Source organism: Sinocyclocheilus anshuiensis, unplaced genomic scaffold, assembly GCF_001515605.1.
Source record: "Sinocyclocheilus anshuiensis isolate Anshui unplaced genomic scaffold, SAMN03320099.WGS_v1.1 scaffold850, whole genome shotgun sequence".
Lineage (NCBI taxonomy): Eukaryota > Metazoa > Chordata > Actinopteri > Cypriniformes > Cyprinidae > Sinocyclocheilus > Sinocyclocheilus anshuiensis.
In genome coordinates, this window is record NW_015537937.1 from 1,063,163 (window position 1) to 1,089,643 (window position 26,481).

The following is a 26,481-nucleotide window of genomic DNA, read 5'->3' on the forward strand; positions in this document are numbered from 1 at the left end:
TATAACAGACTTGTGTATATGGATTGACTTGTGTATGGATTAACTGGTTCTCGCATGAATATACAGTAGCCATAGATGCTGGAATGGCTTTAAGAAGAAAATAAACAAACAAACTGTAAATTGTTACCCATTTTCTTATTAGTAGTGAAAATTTGACTGAAATATCTGAATAGATTTTTTTCCACTTGATTACCGATATTGATTATCATAGGTTTTCCCCAGCCATTGAACACAGTAAACCAGAAGCTCTTATAGCTTTAGAATGAATGTAGTTAATTATTTAAATATTTTTCAGTATAAATGCCAGAGATCATTTCATGTTGGAGGAAGTCCAGTCAAAGAAGACGTCATTGGAGAAGATGGGTTGGACTCTGACTGTGTAAGTTATATATGAGATATTTCTTTAGCCTTTTCTTTAAGTTCATTATGGAGATTAGATATACACAAAGTAATAATTTTGAAGTATGTTCATCATGAGTTTTAAATGTTTTTCTCATTAGCTTGGGGAATTTAGCATTGTTTAAGCCATACATGGAAAGATTCACAGAGGAGAAGCTGAAGACAAAGCAGGAAAAGAGTGAGAGTGGAAGTAAGCAAATAGATTATTGATTTTTTTTTATTATAAAGACCCCTGCAAAAGAGCTATATACAGGTTAGATAGACATTTATGCCTTCATTATGTACCGTACCACATAATTAATTTTACTGGGAATAAACCAAACATTACAGTATTTTATGGAGTGTAAAGTCCACTTATATATAATTATAATATAATATAATTAATTTAAATTAATAAAATATTATATATAATAATTAATTTAAATTAATAAAATATTATATATAATATAGTCACACATTTTTTAAACCTAGGTTTAAAACTGATGAAAGAGGATAATGTTTTGCTTTATTATTTTAATACTCAATGGCTTTGGTTTCAGTGATTTCAGCCAATGAGAGATTTCAAACAACCTTTGTGGACACATACAGTATATCAGCTTTGTGGCTGTTTTAAGTCACATCTTTATTTCATAGTAATGTACCAGACAGTGAGATAATAACATCTGATCTGATTTTCTTTTCTCAGAAATGTTTTATGTAACATACGAGTAAATATATACTTTTAGTATGTGTAAAAAAAATACTTGCATTGAAAAAACTTTTTTTTTTAATAACTCCAGTTATTTCCTTCCCTTGCTCTTTTTGTCTGACAGTGGGAGAGAGTTCAGATTCTGTGTTAAAAGCTGAATCATCAACATACTCAGTGAGTAGCAGCTGTCATTTTAAGTTTTTCTCTCTCTTTTTCTTTCTTTCTTTCTTTCTTCACTAAAATCACTATAAATCTGGAGATGATTTTAAGCTATAAACCATTCTACTACAAATGGTGGTACAGTATGACAATATTTTATCATCACATTGATAACCCCTATGGAGGTTTCAGTGTATGATAAATGATTGAGATCCCATTATTCAGAATGTTTACAGAAATATAATATGTAAACATTTAGGGCCATAAATAGGGTAAATTAGAGTGAAAGCACAATTCCAAAAAGTGCCAAAGGGAGTGGAAAGTTCTATGGCTGATTTACCACGTGTCTGTAGTACGTCCTGACAGTAGTTTTGCAGTAGTAGCACTGGCACAAGCTGTTAGTAAATATGTTATCCTTCAAAATTTTATTTAAAAGATTCTTCGTTTATTTCTTTACTTTCAGTTTTTAGAAGATGTAGAAGTGTTCACACCAGAATTGAGCGGTGATGAAGATAAACTCAAGAATACATACAGGTATTGCACTTTATTTTTTCGACATTGTTAGGATATAAGCAGATTGTTATGATGTAAAAAAAAAAAAGATGTAACTTAAATGTCATTAATATCCTGTCCTTCAGGTTTGTGTGTCCACATGCTGGTCGGTTTCGTTGCAGTCTGACCAGTCTTGTGTTTGTGATGGAGGGTGAAGGAGAGGTGCTGTATAGCGTTGTCTCATGGGACCCTGGTCTATTACATAGTTTGGGTCAGATGCGACCTGCAGGACCCTTGTACAACATTGACTGTTCTGCAAAATCAGTCTTACGACTGCACCTTCCTCACTGTGTGATATTCTCTGGTAGGTTTATTTCTACATTCTAAATATTAATGTTTCACTGTGGTTGACTTGAACAACTACACAGAATTTATTGAAGTGATTTATAATTAAAATTTCAAATTTCTTGAAACTGCAGCTATTGAAGATATGTATGTAAACAATTAGCAAGGAGTGTGATGAGAGTTCTTAATGATTACATAAAGAGCACTTCGTGTAAAATGTTAGTCACAGTATAATTAGAAAAACAATACCTTTATTCCAGATAACAAAATTCTTAAATGTATTTTGCAGAGGAAAATAAGGACGGTTTGGCTGTAGCACATTTCACTGGTGGTAATATAGAAATAATACAGCCACTCAAAGTGACAGAAACTCATGTGATCATTGACATCAGAGAACTCAGCCGTTTTGGGCTCATCTGGATTAAAACAATACTTGGCTTCCCCATTGATGGCCAGGTTTTGCTCTTTCTTCGACCAGTAACTGTTGAACAGGAACAGAAAATACTTAATGTCCACTTGCTTCCAGGGAATGTTCCAGTAACAGAGGTACTGCTGTGTGATCATATTGTTCCTTTGTCTTCTGAGTATTATAAAATAAAAACCTGTAACTTTCAAAGCTTCCCTAACACATTAAGCGTATTTGTATATATACATTATTATTGCTTTTGCATAGTGATATGTTGACGTAAATTCACCCCTTTTTTGTTTCGTCCCCCCCACCCCACCCGTCTTTCCTCAAGGTCCAGCGTTTGCACCACAATAAATCATACATGGAGACAACTTCAAAATGTCGCCTTTTTACTGACAGAGAATACAGTCTGTGTTGTCAGCCAGAGGACTGTGAAGTGCAACCAATGGTAACAAAATAAAAACATTTGAATTTAATATATTTAAAACATTTGAATATATAAAATATATATTTGCATCAATATTCAATGAAGAGTCAGAACTAACCACTTTATAATGTTGTCTTCATATTGGTGTACTTTTTTTTTTTTTTTTTTTTTTTTCTAGAGTGAGATGTTTCAGCTTGACAATTTTGGTCCAAGCTATCATCCCACATTTGAAGTGTTTCTGGATGTCAACATCAAGGAGGTCAGATTGGCGGTTTTGGACAAAACTGAAGATGGGAAGGAAGTGTGGCCCAGACGGCGAATCCCTCTTACAGGTACTCATGTCGGAGTAAGAGAACTGAGAGAGTTTGGGAGAGATTTAAGTTTATCTACAGACACTAATCTGCGAGAAACCATTACTATGTCCTTGGCTACAGTGTTGGGGAGGCTATTTTTAAAGTGTAGCATTATTCTTCAAAATAGCTACACGATTAACAAAACTGTAGCCATAGCTAACTATGCTAAAACAATTTAAGGGAGCAATGCAATATTTCTTTAAATATATAATTACGTTTGTTTTTTTTGTTTTTATTAGGCACAAAACAATGAGGATCTCAATTAGCGTGATCGCATTAAATAGATAAACAAAATACAACTTGCATAAATAGAATCATTTTTATATTTAAATGTTTTTAACATGTTAATATGCATGAATAGTCCAAACGTGTGACATTGTTCATCTTTATGGTGTGTGGTGGTTTGGCCTAGACTAGAGAATAAAGCTTAAGGCTGGAAAGATAGTGGTTCATTCCCTGCAAGGAACGAGATGTCAAAAGATTTGAAGGACTTTAAAATGTTTGTCAAATTTCTCAGTAATCTCAAATGTCTGTTTTTAATTATTTTATCATTTTTATTGTTAATAGCACCAAGTAAAGGTGTAGACCCTCCTGCACACAGAAGGATCCCAGGTCTGTTTTAATTACATGTTTATTCTTGTAATTGTGTTTTACACATACTGTACACTCTTCTGAAGACTAACTGAAATCATCTTTTGTTTCAATCAGAAACTGAATTTGTGAACACACATGGAGATAAACTCACTCAGAGAGCTTCATCAGTGATGGCGATTGCTGACAGTTTGAAGAGCAAAAACATCATTACTCCTGAAATGTGGAGTAAGATCCATGTTGCAGAACCACAACAGGAGAAAATGAGACTCTTGTTGAATACTCTTGAGTCTAAAGGAGATAATGCAAAAGTAGAATTCTGCAGACTGCTGCAGGAGAACGAATCTGATCTAGTAAATGAACTGGGGCCTTATTTATAAAATGTGCATATGCATATGGTAAAATCCACACTCAGAATTATAAAAACGGTCTTTGATGTGGAAAAGTGCTTACTGCCATGTCAGGTTCCAAACAGACGTACACATTGTTGCAGAGTTGGAGTACTGCAAGTATTTGGAAATCTAAGGAATTCTTTCCACTGCTCAAATAAAGGATTTGGATGTTGACTGGTGCTCTTCTATATGTTAATTACATTAATTAGGTGGCGTTTACAAGGTGGAGATCTGAAACCATTCAGCTGTTCACAATTTCAAGATTTATAGATTTCACATCTGGTTTGATTTCACATCAATGGTTTCACCATTAATCTACTGTACTTGTCTGTAGCGAGAGATCCAGATGTTTCTGTTTTCCTAATTGAGGTGTTACTGGCATTAACTCCTGCTGTTCATGTTCTCCAGCATGATCCAAAGAATATCTTGAGCAAAAACATCTGACGGGCTGTACAAATTTGTAATATTCCTTCATTTGTGTAATAACCTTTAATAAGTTGTAATTTTCTGTTTTCAAAATGTTATAATGTATACCCGGATTTAAATTAGATTGTAATCCCCATATTCTATTTTTGGTCCCCACTGTATATATGCTTGTCGATTGTGTAAATGTATTTTTTTATATGAGGTATGTACTGTATGATGTTGTTACTGTATGATAATGAGTCACAATGAAAGATGTTTTTATTTTATAATACTGTGGAAAAATAACCACATACAATTAAAAAAGAACCATAGTAAAAGTTGCTGTGGGGAAAAAGCACATGGGTCATATTTGTCTTTTGTATTTTACATTTTAACAGATGATTAAAACAAAGATAAAATAAAGTTACCCATAAACAATATGAAGTACAGGTCTTTTTTTTTAACAGGACCATGAGGAAATGGATCTCAAGAGTCACACTGAAACATGCTCTCACATTCACACAATATAAACACAGTATTGCACATTCACTCCCTCATCTTTCTGTCTCTGATATGTGAATTTGATTCGTCAAATTCATTGTCCTCTCGTCATAAAGGTACCAAATAAGTCTCAGTCATTAAGAGATCTAACATGGATATTTAATGAAAACCCATTTTGTGCAAACTTTAACAGAGTGGCTCCTTTAACCAGTTCACTGTAAAAATTCTACTTTATTTCAAATAGTGACAAACCTGATTAAGGCTGCTAATTTGTTGAACCAAAATGTATTGATCATTGCATATTTTGAATGTTCAAACTTTTAGTATAGGCCAAAGGTCATGTAAATTTCAGCAGATTAAACCTAAATCAAACCAGATTTAAACTCAAGAGCAGAAACATTTTCTGCACAAATTGAGCTTTTCTGCAGAGCAGAAAGGTTTTGAGCTCATAATAAAAGCCCTTCTTTATTTTGCATAAAAATACTTTACTGAAACCCAGGACTTGAATTAATAAATCGCTTCCATTTAAGTATTATTTTAAACTTTGCTCTTGTGATCCGATTCAACATCCCTTTACAGAATTTAGAAACGTGTACAAATCATAAACAAAAAATATTTTAAAACAATTTTCTCCTTTACATTGCTTATACCAAAAACCATTCCATCTCTGATCCCTTACCACCATCTTAGAAAAATACTATAAAAGCGCTTTCAAATGCAATTTAGTTCAGATACAAATATGGAAAAGCACTCTACTCTACTTTGCAAATGTGAAGGACAAATACATGGACACTTCAGAGAAAGAGATTGATCACATTCAGTTATTTCCTCCACATCAGCAAACACACACTCTCACACACACATAGAAACACAAAGCGTCAAATACTCATGAGGTTTTCTTGGAAGGAGGCAGAGCGTGTGTTCAGAGAAGAGTCCGTAAGCTCACTTTGACACTCTGTAAGTAGCATCCATTTGTAAAAAATCCTAAAATGTTACATAAACTCCAGCTTTCAGAGTTAAAAGCACTGGTGGCATTTACCCAGATACTCACGTCTCCGTCCTATCAGAAGAGTTCAAACTGGCAGCGGACAGCTATTCCTTCGAGGAGCTCGGGCAGTGTGAGCAGTGGTGATGTGAGCGTGCCGTACGGTGAGTTATTTCACAAGCGATTGTCGACACCTGCAGTATTCTTCAACTCGCTGACTTGTTCTGCAATATCACATTGTGGATTATACAATCAGTGTGAGCCCATCATTTAAAACGCATCATATTTTATTAGGTGGATTGATGGGACAGATCTAAACAGGTCCAGTGTAAAAAACCATTACACCATAGCAATCAGGCTTTCACTGGGCTTTACACCCAATAGTTGATGGCTTCTGGTGCCCTCCAGCCTTCTATTGGCCATTCTTTCAGCCAATACAATTCACATGGAGAAACCCGTCCAATGGCTGCTTTGCAGTGTCTCATTTTGGTGCAGAGATTTTAGAGGATTGGTATTACCACATCAACCCATCTTCTTCAAATTAGGAAAGAAGAGGGAAAGATGATAAGGTTTACATGCTTTCTCTCCACTCATCGCTGTGACCTCTTGTGATTTCCTCTTCTGCTGCAGTCATTTATTAATTTGGCACTTTTTTTCTCTCAATCATATTGTTGTAAAGGTAGAAAACGCAATGTGTGTGTGTGTGTGTTTGCATATACTTGTGTTGGAGAGAAAGTTTCAGACTGTAAGAGTGTGTAAAAAGGAATGTGTACCATATATTTTCATCCACGGAAGTGTTCTTTTGTTGGCAAGTGTGTCTGTTTCACACATGAGTCTGCATTCTCTGCGTGTGTCTCTGAGAGTATTCTGTGGGCGGGGTTGAATATGGAAATTGGGCAGAGCTGGGGTATTTTCCCGCATTAGCATCTTGACTCGTCCCCACCCCTTGTCCCGTAGGATACATTTCATAGGCTGGTCCTGCCTCCAAAGGTGGGGCGAAGCCTAACCTGTATTGAGGTGTCGTTGAATAAGCGTAGCTGTCAAAAGCCAGTGGATTGGTTGATTCCAGCAGGCCACGTTCTCCAGAATAGTCTGTGGGCTTGGAGACAGGCTTGGGTGGGGCTTGGATTTGCGATGCCCTGGCAATGGTGTTAAAATGGGTGTATGTGTTGTGAGCCATTCGGGAAGCAGGCCGGGGCTCGTAACGGCCTGTGGGTGCCGGGTGAATGTTGGCCACTGGGCCGCCGGCTGTTGCCGAAACTGAAGCGGGATTCGGTGGCCGAAATTCCTGGTACAGCAGGGAGCGGGTAGAGGTGCGGACCTCGTCATGTGTCGTAGCTCGAACATTGTAGTAGCCGTTGGTGGGGTCCTGAAATGACAAAAATATAATATTTCACTGATATAATATATAATATTTCACAATTAACACTGCTCAATTTCATGGGTTAAACTCAGCCTTTGCAATAGGAATCTGCAAAATTGAGAGCTTTGTGTGAGTCATCACACAAGTTGGTCATGTTTTGCTGAAATTTCACTAATGTGACCACACATTTAGTCCTGGTTTATAGGCACTGTATAGGAGTGTGTGAACATCTGTGTGTTTTACTTTGCACACACTATCGTTAAAAAGTGTGGGGTTGGTAAGATTTGAAAGATTTTGATAAGAAAATGTTTTCTGTTTTGGTGACCATTTATTTAATCAAAAATACAGTAAAACAGTATTTTAATTAAAAAAACCGTACATTTAAATTTTACATTTAAAAAACTGTTTTCTATTTTAATATATTTAAAAATGTAATTTATTATTTTTACTTCAGCGTTCAGTATCACATGACCATTCAAAAATCATTCTAATATGCTGAATTTATGCTCCAGAAACATTTCAAATTATTATCATTATGTTGATTATTATTATGATGTTGAAAACTGTAGTGCTTCTTAATATTTTTGTGGAAACTGTAATACATTTTGTTCAGTATTCTTTGACTGACACCAAACTTCTGGGAAAAACTATTCAAAAGTGTATATTTTAGGAAAACAACCCCATAAAAATGTTGGACCATAGCTATAATACTTCCTCTGTCTGTGTCAAACATTAAAGGTAAAGTGTGTAATTTCGGCACCACCAGCATCAGCAAACAGGATTGGAAAAATAAGTACAGCCTTCAAGAACACTCCTCCTGTTTGCTATTGGTCAGGCAAATAGATAGCCCCGCCCCAAACTCACAGCATTGGTTGAGCCAATGTTACTGCGTGAGGCTGGTTGGGGTCTCAAACAGTGAAATGTTTTGATGGTGCCACAGTATTTTTTTTACACTTTTAGAGGCAATCAACCTACTTATTAAACTTTAACAGTAAACAGGAATTCCAAAACACTTTGGAATACACTTCTCCTTTAAGTATAGCATTGATGTCTATATGCACCTGCGCTGTTTCTTACCTTGGGCTCATACTCCTCCACCTTGGGCTCCACCGTGTCGCTCTGGAGGTCCTGCTTCAGGTCCATGTCATCTTTGAAGGGCTGGGTGGAGGGAGAGAGGGAGACAGAGGGAAGAAACTAAACCATCAAACGACAAAACACACACACGGAGAGAGGGAGGAAGAGAGAAGGAGAGAGAGGGAGGAAAACAGGATATCAGCTTTATCAGAATTGGTGAAGAATAGATGTTCTTTAGTTTGTGGTGGAAAGAAAGTCTTTCATCATGGTCTTTCACCATTAGAAACTTTTTATTTACAGATTTATCTTTTATCTATTCAACAATATCTTTCTTTAATTCTTTCAGTTATGGATCAAATTAAGCAGAAATGGCCCATTTTGAAAAGCACTAAAACTGGCGGCTCCTAAACTCACTAAGTATGTTTACATGCACTTTAATAGTTTGATTTCAGTCAGACTAAAAGTTCATATAAATGCTTTAGATTGACTAAAAATGTACCAATCCAGCGTTTGCTGCCAAAGCTGGACTAGATAATGTGATTGTATAGAGCAGTTGAACCATATTCAAAAAACAGCAGATGCTTCCAACAACAAGTCATTTTTTTGTTTACACTGAAAGCAAAAATGCAGCACGACGGAATATAATCACAACAATCACAATATGTTCGATATTTCATACTGCTACACTACCATTCAAAAGTTCAGGATCAGTGAGATTTTCTTTTAAAAGAAATGAAAATGAATAAATGAAAATAAATAAAGAAACCTTTATTCAGCAAGGAGCCATTAAATTGATCACAAGAATAAAAGCTTTCTATTTCTATTATATATAAATGCTGTTCTTCTGACATTTCTATTCATCAAATAATCCTGAAAAATATGGTTTCCCCAAAATATTACACAGCACAACTGCTTTCTACATTGATAATAATAAGATTTTTTTTTGAGCACCAAATCAGCATATTAGAATGATTTCATGAGGATCTTGTGACACTAAAGACCGGAGTAATGATCTATTACAAGAATTACATTTTAAAATATTTTTCAATAATATAATATAATATACTATAATATAATATTCTTATATTATAGTATATTATATAATATTATATAATATTTATAATATTCAAATATATGCAGCCTTTGTGAGCATAAGAGACTTCTTTCAAAAACTTTAAAAAACCTTACCGACCCCAAACATTTGAACTGCAGTGCTCTTTACAGAGAAACCAAATGCCCGACATAATTTCTCGTCACACTTCTCTGTAGTTGGTTAGGTTAAAACATGCAAACTAACCACTCTAACACAACAGACTTTAACCACTCTAACTCTAACATGACAGACTTAAGTGCAAAATGCCCCTAGTATCGTCATTTTTTAATTAAGTCTTTATTTCTTTATTTTTTATGATAACAAAATATCATGTCTGACCATATATTTATGAATGTTATATCAGACAGCCTGACAGTCTAATTTATGCTATAGATACTCACAGAATACATAGCCTTTACCATTCGTGTAGCTGTGGAGGCGCCGGCAGCCTCTTCCTCAAGACTGTGAGTTTCCTTGTTGACCGTTTCCACCTTAATGTCTGGCTTCAACGTGACTCCACGACGACCTGCAAGCATAATAGATCACTGACTCAAAGCCGCACATCATTTTAATCAATAAAATGATTTAATGGTTCCATTAAATCACAGCAGTTTATAGGCATTGGTCTGAAAGCAAGATTATGATTTCTCTAATTGTATTGTTACAGACTGAACCTACGACCTTTGTGTGAGCAGGCTGTTCCATAAAAAGGTAGGGCACATAAATCTTTAGCATGTGTCTCATTGAAACGGATATTTTGCATTGCCTTTAGCTGCCGTCAAAGTTTCAATGACAAAAAAAAAGCATAAAACTGTTTTTGCGTAAATAGTAAAACCTGCTGAGAATTTTTTTCTGTTTCTGTTAAGTTTGCAAGTTTCAGCAATGTTTATTCTAATTTCAGTTTTTTTGTTTAAAATGTGTTTAAATGTAGCTTTAATTAAAAGAAGCATATTAACTATTTTTGTAAATATAAATGCATATAAATACATTACAATTAAAATATCCATTATTTTCATTTCACACAATTGGTGAGGGAAGAGTATTAACAAAAATTGTAATAGTAGCTCTAAAAAATAGAATTATTATTGAAATGAATAAATAAGCAACATATATTGTGGTAAAATATGTGGTAAAATATGATTTAGATGTTTTAGACATGCTTTTTCTTCTTTTCTGTCTTGTAGCCACACGGGGACACCAAACCATAATCAAGCATTTTACACTTTTTTTTCACCATTTGACTTTCAGAGCATTGCCTTTTAATACAAATGTATATTTATTTTCTTAGAAATTCATCACAAGCAAATGAACATGAAACACAGATGCACACACACAGAGCCACACACATACACAGTGTACTCACTGCCTTTGCGCTGTCGATACAGATAGAATATCAGAGCAAACAGGAGGAGCAGAAGCAAAATGGAAGATCCAACAGATCCACCTGCTATCACACCTACAGGCACTATATCTAAAAGAGAGACAAAGCCATACATTTACAGACACTATACTTCAGACAGAGAGAGACAGGCATGAAACAGACGTTTATATTACCTACAGATGCTATGTCTAAGTCAAAGACAGACAGTATAATATCTACAGGTACTACATCTGAGAGAGAGACACGTATTATAGATAGGAATGAGATATCTGAGAGAGACAGGTATTAATCTACAGCTATTATATAAGAGACAGAGAGACATGTATAATGCCTATGAAAGCTGTGTCAATCAAATAGATATTATATCTAAGACAGATATAATATCTAGCCACTATATCTGAGAGAGAGATACTATACAAATGAGAGAGACAGGCATAATACCTACAGACACTATGTGAGAGAGAGAGAGAGACCAATGAACGCTACATCTGAGAGGGAAAGACAGGTAAAACACCTATAAATTCTATATATATGAGAGAGAGACAGGCATAATATCTAGAGATGCTAAATTTGAGAAAGAGAGAGAGGTATTATATGTTGGTGTTATATTTGAGAGAAAGACACCTAAAGACACTACATCTGAGAGAGAGAGCAACAATTATTATAACTACAGATACTATTTCTAAGTGTGAGAGAGACAGGTCTCATATCTACAGGCATTGTATCTGAGATAAAGACACCTGCAGACAATATATATAAGAGAGAGAGACCATTTATAGGCAGTTTATCTGAGAGAAAGTCACCTACACTATATCTGAGAGAGACAAGAATTATATCTACAGGCATTAAATAACTGTGATAAAGACACCTATGAACACTACATCTGAGAGAACGACAGGTGTTACCTATGGGTGTTATATCTGAGAGAAGGACACCTATGAACACTACATCTGAGAGAAAGATAGGAATGAAATCTACAGGCATTATATTCCTCAAAGAAAGACACCTACGGACATGATATGTGAGAGAGATACAGGTATTATATCTATAGCCATTATATATCTGAAAGAATGACAACTACAGGTAATATATCTGACAGAGAGACCGGTATAATATCTACAGCCATTATACATCTGAGAGAAAGACACCTACGCACTACACTGTACCTAAACATTACACTATATCTGTGAGAGAGCCAGACAGGTATTATACCTACGGATGCTATATCTGAGAGCGAGAAAGAGAGAGAGAGGTGTTACATATCTGATATAGACCTATGAAAGCATGAATGCTCTATATCTGAGAGAGAAAGTGAGAATTATACCTACAGACACTATACCTAAGAAAGAGACGGTGGGAGACAATAAGACAGGTCTATAGACACTATTCTACCAGAGTGTATTTTCCTGACCTGTCTCCTCCAGAGTGATGATCATGGTTCCTGGTCCAAAGGTGTTCCATGCCGTGCAGTTGTAGGTGGACTGGAAGTCAGACTCCATGACATTATTGATGGTGAGCGTGGACAGAACGGCGCCCCCTTGTGACGCAGGTCGGCTCTGCTCCACTGTGTACCTCTCCAACAGCGTTCCTCTCTCTTTTTCCCACACGTTCTCCTTCCAGGCCCAAACCTGCAGAAAAACATGTATGCATTCACACACACACACACACACACACACTAGTAAATACACACACAGGCAGGGGTTCACAGGCGTTGCAGCCCTTTCAGGATTTTGCTCTGAACTGTGGGAGAGCAGATAGTTCATACAAAATGAACAACACTCCATCAAATATTCACAGCGCTAATGTCCCTCTCAAACTGACAACAGAGTGATAGAGAGAGCGGGGGGCGCAACAGGAAGGACGAGAGGATGAGGAACAAAAAGCATATGGTCCACTCTCCTTTCCTCTCCTCCACTTTCTTTCCTCATTTATTCCATTATTCATTATCTCATAAGTACTGTCTTCACATTAAGGCCAGTCCTGTTGTGTCATGTCTCATTATCCAGTGAGCCATCAGGCAGAGAAAGAGAGCAACAGAGGAGTGTGAGTCTCTATTACTAAACTCATGCATAATAGTACTATTATGGGCAAATCTAATTTTAATTTCATTTTTATTCCCTTTAATAACTTGCTTAAATATTACTCCAATAGCTCATTCCATTTTGTTAAGTTTGTGGACTGTTTATTTATTTATAATGATTCACTTTTTTTACGTTATTTTTTACTACTACTTTTTCCCTCTATTTTCACTATTCTTGCTTTACTTTTTTGGCTGTTATTTTAATTGATAATTTAGAAACTAGTATTGTATTTGTTAATATTACAATTTGTTGACTATTTTTAATACTGCTATTCACTTTTTCACACTGTTATTTTATTGGACTGTTGTTTTATTATATATATATATTTTTTATATTATTTATATATTTTTTATATATATATATATTTTTTTTTTATTGAAGTTTTCTTTTATAATCCATTCCTTTGAAACCATTCCCATTGTTAATACTATAGTTGCTCCTATTTTCACTTACTTTACGTTTTTGCCATTATTTTATCATTAAAAAATGTAAATTAACAAAATATATTGTTAATATTACTAATATTGTATTAGTTAATATTACTATTTGTTTTATATTAATCATTTTATTCTATTTTATTTTACTGAGCTGTTGTTTTATTTTATTTTATAAACCATTCCTTTTTTCTTTGTTAATACTACAATTTGTTCTATTCTATTCTATTTTCACTATTCTTCGTTACCTTTTTGCAGTTATTAATTTTTTTAATGATTTTATCTGTTAATATTTGTTTTCTTTGTTTACTATTTTAATACTACTATTTTTATTTTTATTATTTTTATTTATTATATTTATTTATTTTATATTTATTTTATTTTTTATACACCATACATTTATTTTATTTGTTAATACTAAGTTTTACTGCATTTGAACTATTCTTATTTGTTTTATCTATTCAGCACAGCAGTTTTTATTGTGCCAAAGAAGCATGCTAAAATGAGAGAAAGGAAAAAGTGTGACTAGAAAGGTGGTTGAAGGAGAACGATAAAGAGGAGGACATTGACTAGAGGACAGGTGGAAGGAAGAAGGAGAGAGAGAGAGTGAAGGAAGGAGGAAAAGAGGCAGAGCGTTGAGTAAAGTGCTGAGATTGTTAAAAGCTCACTCATTTGTCTGTCATGTCGTGTCGTCTGCTGGTGATAATCGACACTGAAAGGTACAGGACTTTGTTCTGCGCCATCACTCTTTTTCTCCCCCTCCCCGTTAGCCCTCCTCATCTTTCATGTCTCATTTGATATCTTCTTGACCTCTATTTTTCACGCTTCCTTTGGCTCTTTCTCTCTCCCTCTCTCTCTCTCAGCATTCAATCAAGTATAGTGTAAAGATGATAAAGGAAGGACAAGTACAGTACATTAATAGAATACATTAATAGAATACATAAAGCTGAATAAAGCTACTTTATGTCATTTTTGCACCATTAGTGCCAAGAAACAGCACTGAAAACCCAGAGAAATTATATTGGCAATGCATAACCAGAATTTCCTACTTGTAAAAAAGGAAGAAGCAGCCCCACCTCAAAAGAACAAACTTTAAAACTCTAGAAACAGACATTTCTTTACTAAAATAATTTTGATTATTTATTCCACATTAATTTTTACACAGTATCTGCGCAATGCATGACATGTATTATTTGCAGTAAATCACAGCATGCCACATGTCCAGAATAACCTGTAATAAAAGCTGTATTTATGTACTGTACAGAGTGGGATTTCAACTCACGATTTTGTCCGGCGGAGGGGTGCTGGCTATGTAGCACTTGATTTCCCCCTTCTCTCCTCTCACGGCATACTGGATCGGCTCACTCGAGATGATTGGAGGACCTGGACACCCAATCACATCATAAGAGAGTCATATCACACTTTTCAAATCTAGACATATTTTTGTGTAGTTATGTATGTGTTACTGACCATTGACTGTAAGAGTGACTTCCGTTTCTCCAACACCAATTCTGGGAACGATGGCTTTACACACATACTGTCCTGCATCTGCCTGACTCACAGACTTCAGGAATAACTGATTACTATTACTGAGGACCTGAACAACAAAGAGTTGAATAAAGAAAGATAGACAGCATTAAAAATAGTCAATAGTGTTTTTGTTGAATGTGTACTGTACATGTGTAGAATTTTTTTGTGTGTTAGAGGTAAGTGCACTTTGTAGGGTGTAGGAAGCATTATCTAGTGTGCACTAACCATACTGGAGCCCTTCTTGGTCCATGTGAGGGTGAGCGGAGGATTTCCTGACCATTTACAGTTGAGTGTGACATCAGAGTCAACATCCACTGTTACAGGTCTCGGCTCCACCACCAAAATTGGACCAACTACATGAGAGAGAAAAAGAAGACAACAAGGTTATTATAATTTACTAAAACAATTAAGATGAAGATTTAAAAACCACTAAAAGTAATTAAAATCAAATTTAAACTGAAAAACAAAAACACTAAAAGTTGTTTCCCTAAATGAAATTATGCAAACTGGCATCAGAAAAAAATGAATTAATCTGTATTTTAATAAACACATATCTCAATCTGTGGCTGTGAAAATGGTGTTTTGTAAATATGGATATGCCAAATCAGAACAGAACTGGCTTTATGTTTTAAATAACATTTAAATGTGAGAATGAAATAAAAACATAATGTGCACTAGCTGAACTGCTTAGCAATGGCAAACTCATACAGTATAATATAAACCTATCAATAGACCTGTGTGGTAGATCATTGGACGGATGGACTGAGATACTCACAGTGAACGTCCACCAAAATACTGACGTTAGTGCTGCCCACCGCATTAAAGACCAGGCAGGACACAGGCTCAGTGAAGAACGAGTGATCTGCTGTCGTCTCAAACACACTTTCTCTCGCTCCGTCCAGAATCACGCCCCCTTTAGCCCACCTACAACACATTAGGCTTATTATAGTTAACTAATGCAGAAAAAAATAAAAAAATTAAATGAAATAAAATAAAATAAACATTAAAGGGGTCATACGATGCGATTTCAATTTTTCCTTTAAATGTTACAAGCTCTTGGTGCATAAAGAAGATCTGTAAAATTGCAAAGACTAAAGTCTCAAATCCAAAGAGATATTCTTTATAAAAGTTAAGTCAACCACGCCTACCTAAAACGGCTCGTTCTAACACGCCCCCACATGTCTACGTCACGATGTGGGAAGATTTGCATAACGCCGCCCAAATGTTCACGCAAAGAAAGAAGGCGTAACTTTTATTCTCGCTGTAGTATTGTTGTTGCCGTCGCTGCCGCCATGTCGTGAAGGCGCTGTGTGTTTCGTTGTGAAAGCGGAACTACTTTGTTTGGCCTTCCAAAAGAGGACGATATCCGCTTCGTCATGCCTGGAGCTGATCCGTGCTGGTCGCTGAGGAAATACATCAACTTCACACTGTGGATCGCCGGATCGGCTTTCACCGTGGATGAAGCGGAGTCCAGCCCGGGGTCGTCACATGTGGTTGCCGCAAGACCACCGGACGCTCCTTCGTCGAATCCGCCGGCTGCGCCGTTCTCAAGCCTCTGCTCACTCTAGCCGCCGGCCTCCACTCACTCAAGCCCGCCGTGTGTGGCGCTGTGTGTTTCGTTGTGAAAATGAAACTACTTTGTTTGGCCTTCCAAAAGTGACTGTTTCCTGATCCTGTGAGAGTAGACTACAATGCTGGCTGTGACTCTGACTCACAGACTGTAAGTAAGTTTTCATATTTAAAGAATTTGCCACTGATGATTCAAACGCGAGTTTTGAGCAGAGTAGTGCTTGTTGTTTGTCGTTTCTCTGATCACAAATGCAGACATGGTTTTAAACATCATATGACCCCTTTAACTGAAATAAAATATAAAAAACTTGAACTTATTGTATTTCAGCTATTAGCCAAGACAACATTTCAAATTTTCTTGAGGTACTAAAATAACTAAAACCAAAACTCGAATACAAATTAATAAAAACTCTATATACATATTTAAAAATGAATAAATAAATAAATAAAAATGTCAAAAACACAACAAAATGACAATGATTTCAACGATCAAAAATAACACTGCAACACAAACACTGTGTAAAACAGAGAGAGCACATCACTGCAATCAGCATATACACCCACACTACACACTAACCTGTAGCCCATAATGGGAGGGTTGGCAGTGGCCTGGCAGGTAAATTGAACTCGCTCTCCTTCTAGAACTGAGCGAGGTTCTATAGACAGGATGACTGTAGGAGGATCTGGAGAGAGATTGAGAGGTCATTAGGGCCCTTCTTGTGGATATACAGTATGCCAGCACAGCAAAGTAGGTGTACAAACACTTACGGTGGACGTTGAGAGTAACAGTGGCCCTCTTTCCCAGCGGGGCGGCCAGGTTTGAGGCCACACAGGTGAAATTTCTTCCTGTGTCTGTGTCCACTGGCTGGATCTCCAGAAAACTCTTTGTGGTCACCCTCTTCCTGTCCGCTAACACCTCCTGATAGATAGATAGATAGGTAGGTAGGTAGGTAGATAGATAGATAGATAGATCGATAGATAGAATGTATACCGTCTGTTCTCATATATGTGATTTTCATGCTATCTTCATTTGCTTGTGTGCTCACTCACAGTGCTGGTATGGGCTCCCTCCACTATGATCCCATCTTTGTACCATTCTATCGTTGACAGTGGCTTTGCTCCTCGAGACACACAGGTGAGGTTATATGAGGTTCCTGCTGTCAGCAGGATCTCTGGAGAGCCCTCGATAACAGGACCTTCAGGAGGAACTACACAGATAGACAGATAATATGCTGAAAGTGACTTACACACTGTGCACACAGGTTACATTTATAAATACTGACACATATATGGTATTTTGTTTCCTTGTGAATATTGTGTACTACACACTATTGTTCAAAAGTTTTGGGCCAGTAAGATTTTAAAATAAAATGTTTTTATGCATTAAACTGATTAAAAGAGATAGCAAACATTTATAATGTAAAAAATACATTTCAAACAAATGCTGTTCTTTTAAACTTTCTATTCATCAAAGAATCATGAAAAAACAGTTTCTACAGAAATATTAAGTAGCACAACTGTTTTCAACATTGATAATAATAATAATGTTTCTTGAGCATCAAATCAGCATATTAGAATGATTTCTGAAGAATCAGGTGACACTAAAGACTGGAGTAATGATGCTGAAAATGCAGCTTTTTCCATCAGGAATAAATACAATTTTAAAATACATAAAAATAGAAAACTGTTATTTTAAATTGTTATAATATTTCACAATTACTGTAGTTTTGAACTAAAAAGTGCAGCCTTGATAAGTATCATTTTAAAAGCATTTTAAAAAATCTTTCCAAACCCAATCTTTTGAATGGTAGTGTATGTGTGGAAAGTTTATTACCGCATTGTTTCACTTGTGTATGTAGTGATGTAACTTGTGTTAGTGATTTGATTTTTCAATGAAGTCTATGTAATGTAATGATGGCAATGCACACTTTTGTATATCATGCCAGAATAGATTCACATAAAAAAGAGATGTAAATAGTTAAATTGCTCCAAAGCAGAAGTACAGCATCTCTGGAGCTGCTTTTAGTGTCCCTACAAAACAAGTTAAATAAAGAAAGCAGAATGTATTCTTTAGAAAGAGACTTCTTGTGTGTTGGTGGCTATGTTTGGACTGCACAGTGCATACTGTATACTGCATACTTTTTAAAAATGATTTGTGAAGATTATGTGCCAATGAACATTTCAAAAAGTAGTATATTACAACCTTGTCACAGCAACAATCTCAGATATAAAAATAACTGACTTTTGTATTCAATTTTCTGCTGTTCAAATAATGAAATGTTAAACACGATTCATATTGCTTTAGGTGCATTCATCACACTGGAAATGGAAACTTAAGTTCAGTATATTGCATTGTGGGATACAGTGTTCAACACAGTGTGCTGTTGTTTACTGAAAAGCACAAAAATTTCATGCAAAATAAGTGCATACTTCTTACATTATACATACTGTAAAAAACACTATAATGGCAGTATGGTACTCTGATCATATTCAGTGTGTACTCACTCAGAACAGTGAGTTTAGCTCTTCTGGACCTCAGAGCGGCTTCAGTGGCCTGACACTCGTACAGTGAGTCATCGGTCAGGTCTGCTGATGTGATCTCTAGGTTATACTGCCCAACATCCAAAATACGCAAAACACGGTACCGTGGCCATGCTGAAACACACACACACACACACACACACACACACACACACACACACACACACCATCACACTTTAACACAGTAAAATGTTTCATGTACTTATCATTTCAGATGAGATAATACTGTGCTGCAAAAGCCCCAGCATAGCTTGTATGTACAGTCAGAATTCATATTTATTTTGCCTTGACTATTTTGCATGACTGTCCCTATTCCATGGATTTCGCCTCACGATAAACATACAGCTCAAACAAATACATATTCTTTGTAAATTTATTGAAAGTTCCAGCGATCTTTGAATTATAAAACCCAAACCATAGTTCATACAGCCAGTTTAGCTAATCAGTGTGATAATGTGGTGGATTGTAGGACATGCGTTTGGCACCAGAGGGCAGCACTCCAACACATTGGCATTCAGACTGCACACTCTCTCTAGCACACACATTATGACATCATCGATCTGGATACCAGGAGGACAAAAGTATTGGCAACGATTACATCATCCTTTAGCTCAACCAATCAGCAAGCAGACGCTTAACCTGTGCCGTGTTTGCACATCTATATGTGTATGTGTCTGTGATTAGAGCGGACAAAAGAGCAACACATCCAAAAAAAAAGGGAAAGAGAGAGAGCGAGACAGAGGACAAAGAAAGAAAACGGCAATGTCTGGACAATGAAAGGAAAAAAATATGTCTGTTGCATCATTTTAAATGGAGGAGAGGGAGAAATCTTATGTTGTACTGTATGTTGCATTGCAACATATATGTTGTATAGACATACATAGAGGCATGAGGCTTGCCAGATCTGAGCCAAATTCCAAAAGAATTTGTATCATTGAAAATTAGGTTGCACAAGTTGTATACGTAAAGACGGTGTTTATCTAAAACACTTAAGCTGAAAGCACGCATTCACGTATCTAAATCTAGTCAGTGATTTGCTTTATACTGAAATCCAGTCATCATACCTGCCCTCGTGTCACTCCAAACTAGTATGACTAGATACAACTAAAATGCATGGTGATCGCTGACTGACGCAGTTGCAATTTTTCTTGGTTTATTCATTTAAAACCATGTCCCCTTTAATGCTTAACCAAATTTGTACTGCTAAACTTTCCTGTCCTGCAATTAAAGGTCGTTTTTTTTTCTTTGGTCTTGTCTTATCTCACCTAGAGCTCTTATTGAGCTCATAATGTCACTCATTTCCCCTCTAAAAAAGGTGCATGACGCCTTCGGTTAGTGTGATCTGATGTGTGTGTGCGCTCACCCCTCAGATCTTCTCCGATGCCAAGAGCGAGCCCGTCTTTGGTCCATTGTACAATGCCGGTGTAGTTAAACACCACGCAGGACAAAACTACTCTCTCCCCGACCACCACAGACTGATCCGCCGGCTCCTGAGAAAACCGCGGGCCGCTGAACACTGACAGACACAGAGAGAGAGAGAGACAAAAATTAGCTTATATGTTACTGTACACTGTACATGGGACACTGTAGTTTTTTCCCACTTTTATGAGGATTTTCTTTGGTGTGCCATACATTTTTGTTAAGTACTTCTAACCCAAGTCTAGAAAGGAACAATTTAGATTTAAATATTTAAAAATATCTAAATTCTGCATTTGAAGACATGAACATTTGTAAAAAAAAAAAAAATACACAGTAATATTGTGAAATTACAATTTAAAATAACTATTTTCTTTTTCAATATATTTTAAAGTGTAATTTATTCCTTTGACGGCAAAGCTGAATTTTCAGCATCATTACTCCAGTCTTTAGTGTCGCATGATCCTTCAAAAATCACTAATATGTTGATTTGGTTTTAAAGAAACATTTTTTTAATGTTAGCTCTGAAAACAGTTGTGCCAAGAAATGTTTTTGTGGAAATCATGATAATCAGGATACTCTGTTGAATATAAAGTTCAAAAGAACAACGTTTATTTAAAATATTTTGTAACATAAATGTCTTTACTGTGTCTTTTAACCAAGGAGTTCATCACAAGGGCATTTTACCATGCATTTAAAATACTAGGGACATTTTTGACCCAATCCCTGGTTAATTTTCGACCCAGATATTTTGTGTTAATCAATGTCTTATTTTAATATATATAAAAAATTAAGATTAATAAAAAAAATTGGTCACACTTCACTTTAAGGTCCAATACTCACTATTAACAAACCACTATAACTTTTGCCTCAATAAACTATTAATTTGCTGCTTCTTAATAGTTTAGGTATTGGGTAAGATTAGAGATGTAGAATATTCATGCAGAATATGTGCTTTATAAGTACTAATAAACAGCCAATATGTCATTAATAAGAATGCTAATAAGCAACTAGTTAATAGTGAGAATTGATCCCAGTGTTACCAAATCTTTTTACAAACATATGCTACCCAGACTCTTACAGCCACATCCCAAATTTTCATCCATTACATCATCACAGAGATATTTCGGAAAAATTCTGTCACTCTCTCTCTTCCTGCCTCTCTTTCTCCTCCGGCACATGCCACTCCTCCAGGTTATTGGTAACAGTCCAATTTGCTAATTAAGGCAAAACCTTAATAAAGGGAGGTAGAAAAAAAAAAGAAAATGTGCACCTCCAGAGGATTACATTTACAGCCATAAAACAAAACTCTTCATCATACTTAAAGGAATAGGTCACACCAAAATGGAAATTCTGTCACCATTTACTCCAGCAAGCCGATAATTAAGAATGTACTGGACACTCTTCTCCATATAGTGCAAATGAAAGAGGACTGAAGCGGTCACACTGACTCTGGTGTTCCATGGAAGAAAGAAAGTCATACGGAAAGTCAAGGGCTCTGGACATCAAGTCTCTGTCATAAAACCAGCCTTCTCTCTTTGCAACTGTCCATGCATCATGATTTGACTGCAGGAGACATGACGTCATGTCTTTGCGGCACAGCTGCTTATGAAAGCGCTTAATGACACTGGCCTGTGTATCAGAATGCTCAAAGCAGCTTCACTCAGTTAACTAGTCATTAGTGATGCAAAAGTGCCCTCAGAACAAAGAAGCAACATCTGATGTCTGATTCATAGACTGATTCATCTATGTGTGTGTGTATTTTTGAAAACTCTGAAGTATTTCCAGATGCTACAGTATAAGAAAAACATCCCTGAAGTGGTGCTGCCAAATGTTAAGCATTTAGAAAAGCAGAGCCAAATGTAATACATCATGGAGAGAAAGAGATAAACTGAGAATTACAATAATGTACCCTGTAGCACACAGAGACACAGAAACAAGCTTTTAATTACGTGCCGAGAGAGGTAAGCAAGAATACATGACTTAGTCAAATGGTCTCAGACGGAACATTCATCTGTCCACATCTTTCCTCAGGGCAAGTCTTGCTCTAATTTTGCACACAAACAAATAAAACTGTATTTTGTGTGGGTGTGTGTTGTGTGATGTCCATGGGTATTTGTGTGCCAGTACTAAAATTCATGTCTAGTCTGCCTCAGGTACCAAAATATTTACATCACCAGATTAAAGGGATAGTTCACTCAAAAATGAAAATTCTGTCAATAATAACTCACCCTCAAAGTTGTTATTTTTGTTTTCTTTGCACAGAAAAAGTATTCTCATAGCTTCATAAATTATTATAATTAATTAATTATTTAAAAATATGTAATCTGTGTTTCTGAAGATGAATGACAGTCTTTTGGGTTTGGGACGACATGAGGGTAATTGACAGAATTTTCATTTTTGGGTGAACTATCCCTTTAAGTTACCGTTATTACTAGGAATCGACTCTAACTTTGATTCAAGCTTCGGAATCGATTCCCAGACTTGATTCATTCAGGCAGGCAAAGAGATCTTACACTAAACAGAGCAATATAAAGTATAATGGTTTACAATTTAACATTTCATTTTAAAACAATAAATAAATATAGGTGCATTCATAAGCACACAGCTTCTTCGAAAAGCCGGATTAGCCACTGGCAGGTGAGGTGGAAGCCTCTGTAATACGTTTTCCACTTGTTTAAAATTAATAATGAACTTTGTTTTCACCTCTTTCATTGCTTTTCTGTTGCCTCTTCTTTCAAACACGAGTTGCTTTCGGTCAAGACCAGTCAGTAATCATGATCGATTAGCTAGCGTTGTTTTGTTGTTGAGATGACTCTGTGTTTTGAAAAACGTGCTGCTGAGTGAATGATTCAAAGATTCACTGATCACCACCTGCAGGCACAATGAGGTGACGTACAGGTTGCTGAAGGAAGCAGAGATTCTAAACGAGTCATTTTGTGGACAGAATTACAAGATTTGATTCACTGGGATGAATCGAAATTGTGAAGAATCTTTTGGAGTATGTATTGTGGTAGCAGCAGTAAACGCAGGGTTGCCAGGTCTGCGAAACCAAACCAGCCCAACTGCTAATTAAAACTATCCCAAAACTAGCCCAACTTTTTGGAATCAGCGTTGACTATTTCCAACAAATCAAAGAAATGAATCTTTATTTGATTCAATTGATTCGATTATCTAATCTTCACTGTAATCTTCTCTTTCCTACATCAGTGTCTTTATTCACTTTTTTTGTGGTCGCATATGGTGTCCCTCTATGCAGCAGTTGAAATAAACTTTAAATACCAATAAATCAAAGTGTTTGCATATTTGCATTCTGTAAAACAATGTGTGTGTGCTGTTAAAAGGTATCCTGGGATGTAGAGTAACTGCAACAATAAAATATAAATATAATATAACATTTTAAACACAAATAAAGTGGTTATATTTTGAATACATATTTTATTTAACATGTACAATTGTATTATTATTATTATCATTATTATTAAGAATAATATTTCCAAAATGTCCAGTGTTCTTGAAACTATCATGATGGCATTTTAGAAAAGTCTGGATTTGCACTAATTTGCCTGTGGTATTACTGTCTCCCTTGGCGGAAATCATAAAATAATCAATATATGAAAATCAAATATTCAATTAAAATTAAAAAGGAATGCAATGTACCTTATGAAACCAAGTTTAAATAGGAATTCAATTTTATTATTTAAAAAAACGTATCTATTTTATTTACCAATTCTGCTTCTAGTTTTCTACTCAATTTGTCTTTGATTTTTTCAACCCAAAATTTCCCTTCCATCTGTTTCCAGCCATATTTTATTCACTCTTTCATTTCATGTCTCTGTGGCGCTAATTGCTTTTTTAGAGTATAAATATGCTAACCTCTCTGCACACATTAGCTCTCATTAACAACAGTAAGTGTGTGTGTGTGTCCTGTTGTGCCTGTTTGACTTTCTCTTGTGAGTACCTGTATGTGTAGGTCTATTTCTTTTCCTATGTCATGTTTGTTGATCTCTTTAGGAAAAGTGTGAATAAAGCTCTCCCACTTCTCTCTATCCCACTCATTCCTGAGGGAAACGTAAGTGGAACAGAGGAGAGAAACACAGATACAATTTCAATTTTGGCTTTTTACAGTACTTTCAATCCTTCTCCCCGCTCTGATTTCATCCCACTCTTTAAATATCCTCATCTTTCACCTTACTCCTCCTTCTTTTCGCTCAGTCCTCACCTTTTTTCTATTTGATTACTCCTCCTCCATCTCCTTCATTGACTCTGTCCATTCATACCTTCACGTCTCTGAGTTGATGGTGGACACTTTTTACCCTCTACAACACAGGCTACACATTTCTACACCTTTGCATTTTTTTGTCTTCCCACCATCTCTATTTTTCCACCATATGCATCTTTCTTTGTTCTTGTTCTCTTTGAACTGGAAGAATTTTAATGTAATTCAAAAAGTTCTAACACATCCCGATCAACCCTTGCGTTATTATTTAATATTTGGCTTCAATTATACTTTGGAGATTTCTCAATTTTTTTAGCGTCTCTTTCTGCAAGTCCGCTTTGCCAGTCGGTGGCGACAAGTGACTGTTGAGTGAGTCATTTGAATCATTCGCTCAAATGATTCATTCATTGAATCATTTAGGGGTCCTTCACACAGAACAAGTTTTTGCATTCCACTGATGCTTTTTCATTGTTTTTCCATCTAAAATTAGCTAAATGGACAGTGACCCTCACGTCTTTTACAGCATCTTGAAAATGACATGATGTTCTAAAAAAATGTGGCACTCAAGTTAAAAGTAGGTAGTTCAATGAAAAAAAAAAAGTGCCTTGCAACTTTGCTTTTTTTCCATTCGACTGCACATCTGGCATTTTTTCTTATGAAAGATTCACTGAATAATTTACTCAATCGATTTGTTCAAAAACACTGAATCATTCAGTATCAAATCTACACTCACTGCTGCTTTTCTTTGGCAGTGGACTGACGAAACTGACGAAGTAACTAGTAATGTTGTTTTAAAATTGTAAATTACCGAATATTATATAATCAGGATATTGAAATTCTTAATAAAACTGAAACAAAATTCTAAATGTATAGGTTTATAAATTAAACAATGCATTTATTTATTTTATTTTTTCCCCCAGCATTCTGCAGATTTTCCCCACAAAATCAGAGCAGAAAATAAAAATCCGTTTTAATTCAGCTTGGTTATATCCAACATATATTAATTTAGTCTGAGCTGGCACAATGCAATTTATTAACACACAATCTATTAAATATTAAATAAAAAATGTAACTTTTAACAATGAAAAAGAAAAAAATCTCAGATACATTCAAGTGTATGTAAATCATACATATGTATTCACCAAAAAAAACAACACCCAGTACTCAAAAAGTGTGCACACACACACACCACAAAATGTGCTTCTGTAAACAGTAGCATGTTGTGTACAGGGGTAACGTGCTTCAGGACATTCTGCAAAACCATTCAAATGTCACTCAGCATGCTATGGGGCCTCAGGGGGACCTGGTGACCCTCGACATTAGCAGTGGCACAGAAACAGGATGGTGTAAAAGATTTGCCAAACGCCCTTCATTTCATTCATATTTAATTTCGCACATCCCTCCCGTCCCAGGAATCCCAAGTAAACTGACGCTCGGAGGAGCGGATGAGAGAGAGATTTAACCCCAGAGAAAAGCCACTGACACATCTACATCTCCTCACAGCCATGTGTGTGTGTGTGTGTGTGTGTGTGTACATATCACTAATGAAGCAGTCGCTTAAAAACCAAAATGATGATGAAATTCTGCTGTTACTCCACTTTGAGCTGTTGCAGTGCAGAGGAGTGAGCGTGAGG

At 35.9% G+C, this 26,481-nt stretch overlaps 2 protein-coding genes across 4 annotated transcripts in view; one reads left to right on the plus strand and one right to left on the minus strand.

The window, feature by feature from the left end:
• Window positions 1-6,116, plus strand: part of nlrb5 (NOD-like receptor family B, member 5) — an 11,585-nt gene extending 5,469 nt beyond the window's left edge. Inside the window, exons 8-17 of the mRNA XM_016448234.1 lie at window positions 296-379; window positions 501-589; window positions 1,212-1,261; window positions 1,710-1,780; window positions 1,885-2,102; window positions 2,373-2,629; window positions 2,824-2,940; window positions 3,098-3,251; window positions 3,840-3,884; window positions 3,981-6,116. Of these exons, the coding sequence (XP_016303720.1) occupies window positions 296-379; window positions 501-589; window positions 1,212-1,261; window positions 1,710-1,780; window positions 1,885-2,102; window positions 2,373-2,629; window positions 2,824-2,940; window positions 3,098-3,251; window positions 3,840-3,884; window positions 3,981-4,243 (1,348 nt within the window). The 3' untranslated portion in view covers window positions 4,244-6,116. The remainder of the gene's footprint in view (window positions 1-295; window positions 380-500; window positions 590-1,211; window positions 1,262-1,709; window positions 1,781-1,884; window positions 2,103-2,372; window positions 2,630-2,823; window positions 2,941-3,097; window positions 3,252-3,839; window positions 3,885-3,980) is intronic.
• Window positions 6,117-6,220: 104 nt separating this feature from the next.
• kirrel1b (kirre like nephrin family adhesion molecule 1b) overlaps window positions 6,221-26,481 on the minus strand; it is a 36,341-nt gene continuing 16,080 nt past the window's right edge. The window contains exons 2-15 of one of the 3 annotated variants that reach the window (XM_016448888.1): window positions 20,576-20,728; window positions 19,177-19,326; window positions 17,722-17,879; window positions 17,440-17,590; window positions 17,249-17,354; window positions 15,878-16,026; window positions 15,328-15,455; window positions 15,043-15,169; window positions 14,855-14,955; window positions 12,469-12,685; window positions 11,040-11,147; window positions 10,096-10,202; window positions 8,587-8,667; window positions 6,221-7,515 (exon numbers count right to left, since the gene is read on the minus strand). In XM_016448888.1, the coding sequence (XP_016304374.1) occupies window positions 6,970-7,515; window positions 8,587-8,667; window positions 10,096-10,202; window positions 11,040-11,147; window positions 12,469-12,685; window positions 14,855-14,955; window positions 15,043-15,169; window positions 15,328-15,455; window positions 15,878-16,026; window positions 17,249-17,354; window positions 17,440-17,590; window positions 17,722-17,879; window positions 19,177-19,326; window positions 20,576-20,728 (2,282 nt within the window). In that variant the 3' untranslated portion in view covers window positions 6,221-6,969. Of the gene's footprint in view, window positions 7,516-8,586; window positions 8,704-10,077; window positions 10,203-11,039; window positions 11,148-12,468; window positions 12,686-14,854; window positions 14,956-15,042; window positions 15,170-15,327; window positions 15,456-15,877; window positions 16,027-17,248; window positions 17,355-17,439; window positions 17,591-17,721; window positions 17,880-19,176; window positions 19,327-20,575; window positions 20,729-26,481 lie in introns of all 3 variants that reach the window. The other 2 variants (XM_016448881.1, XM_016448870.1) reach the window with 2 other exon arrangements.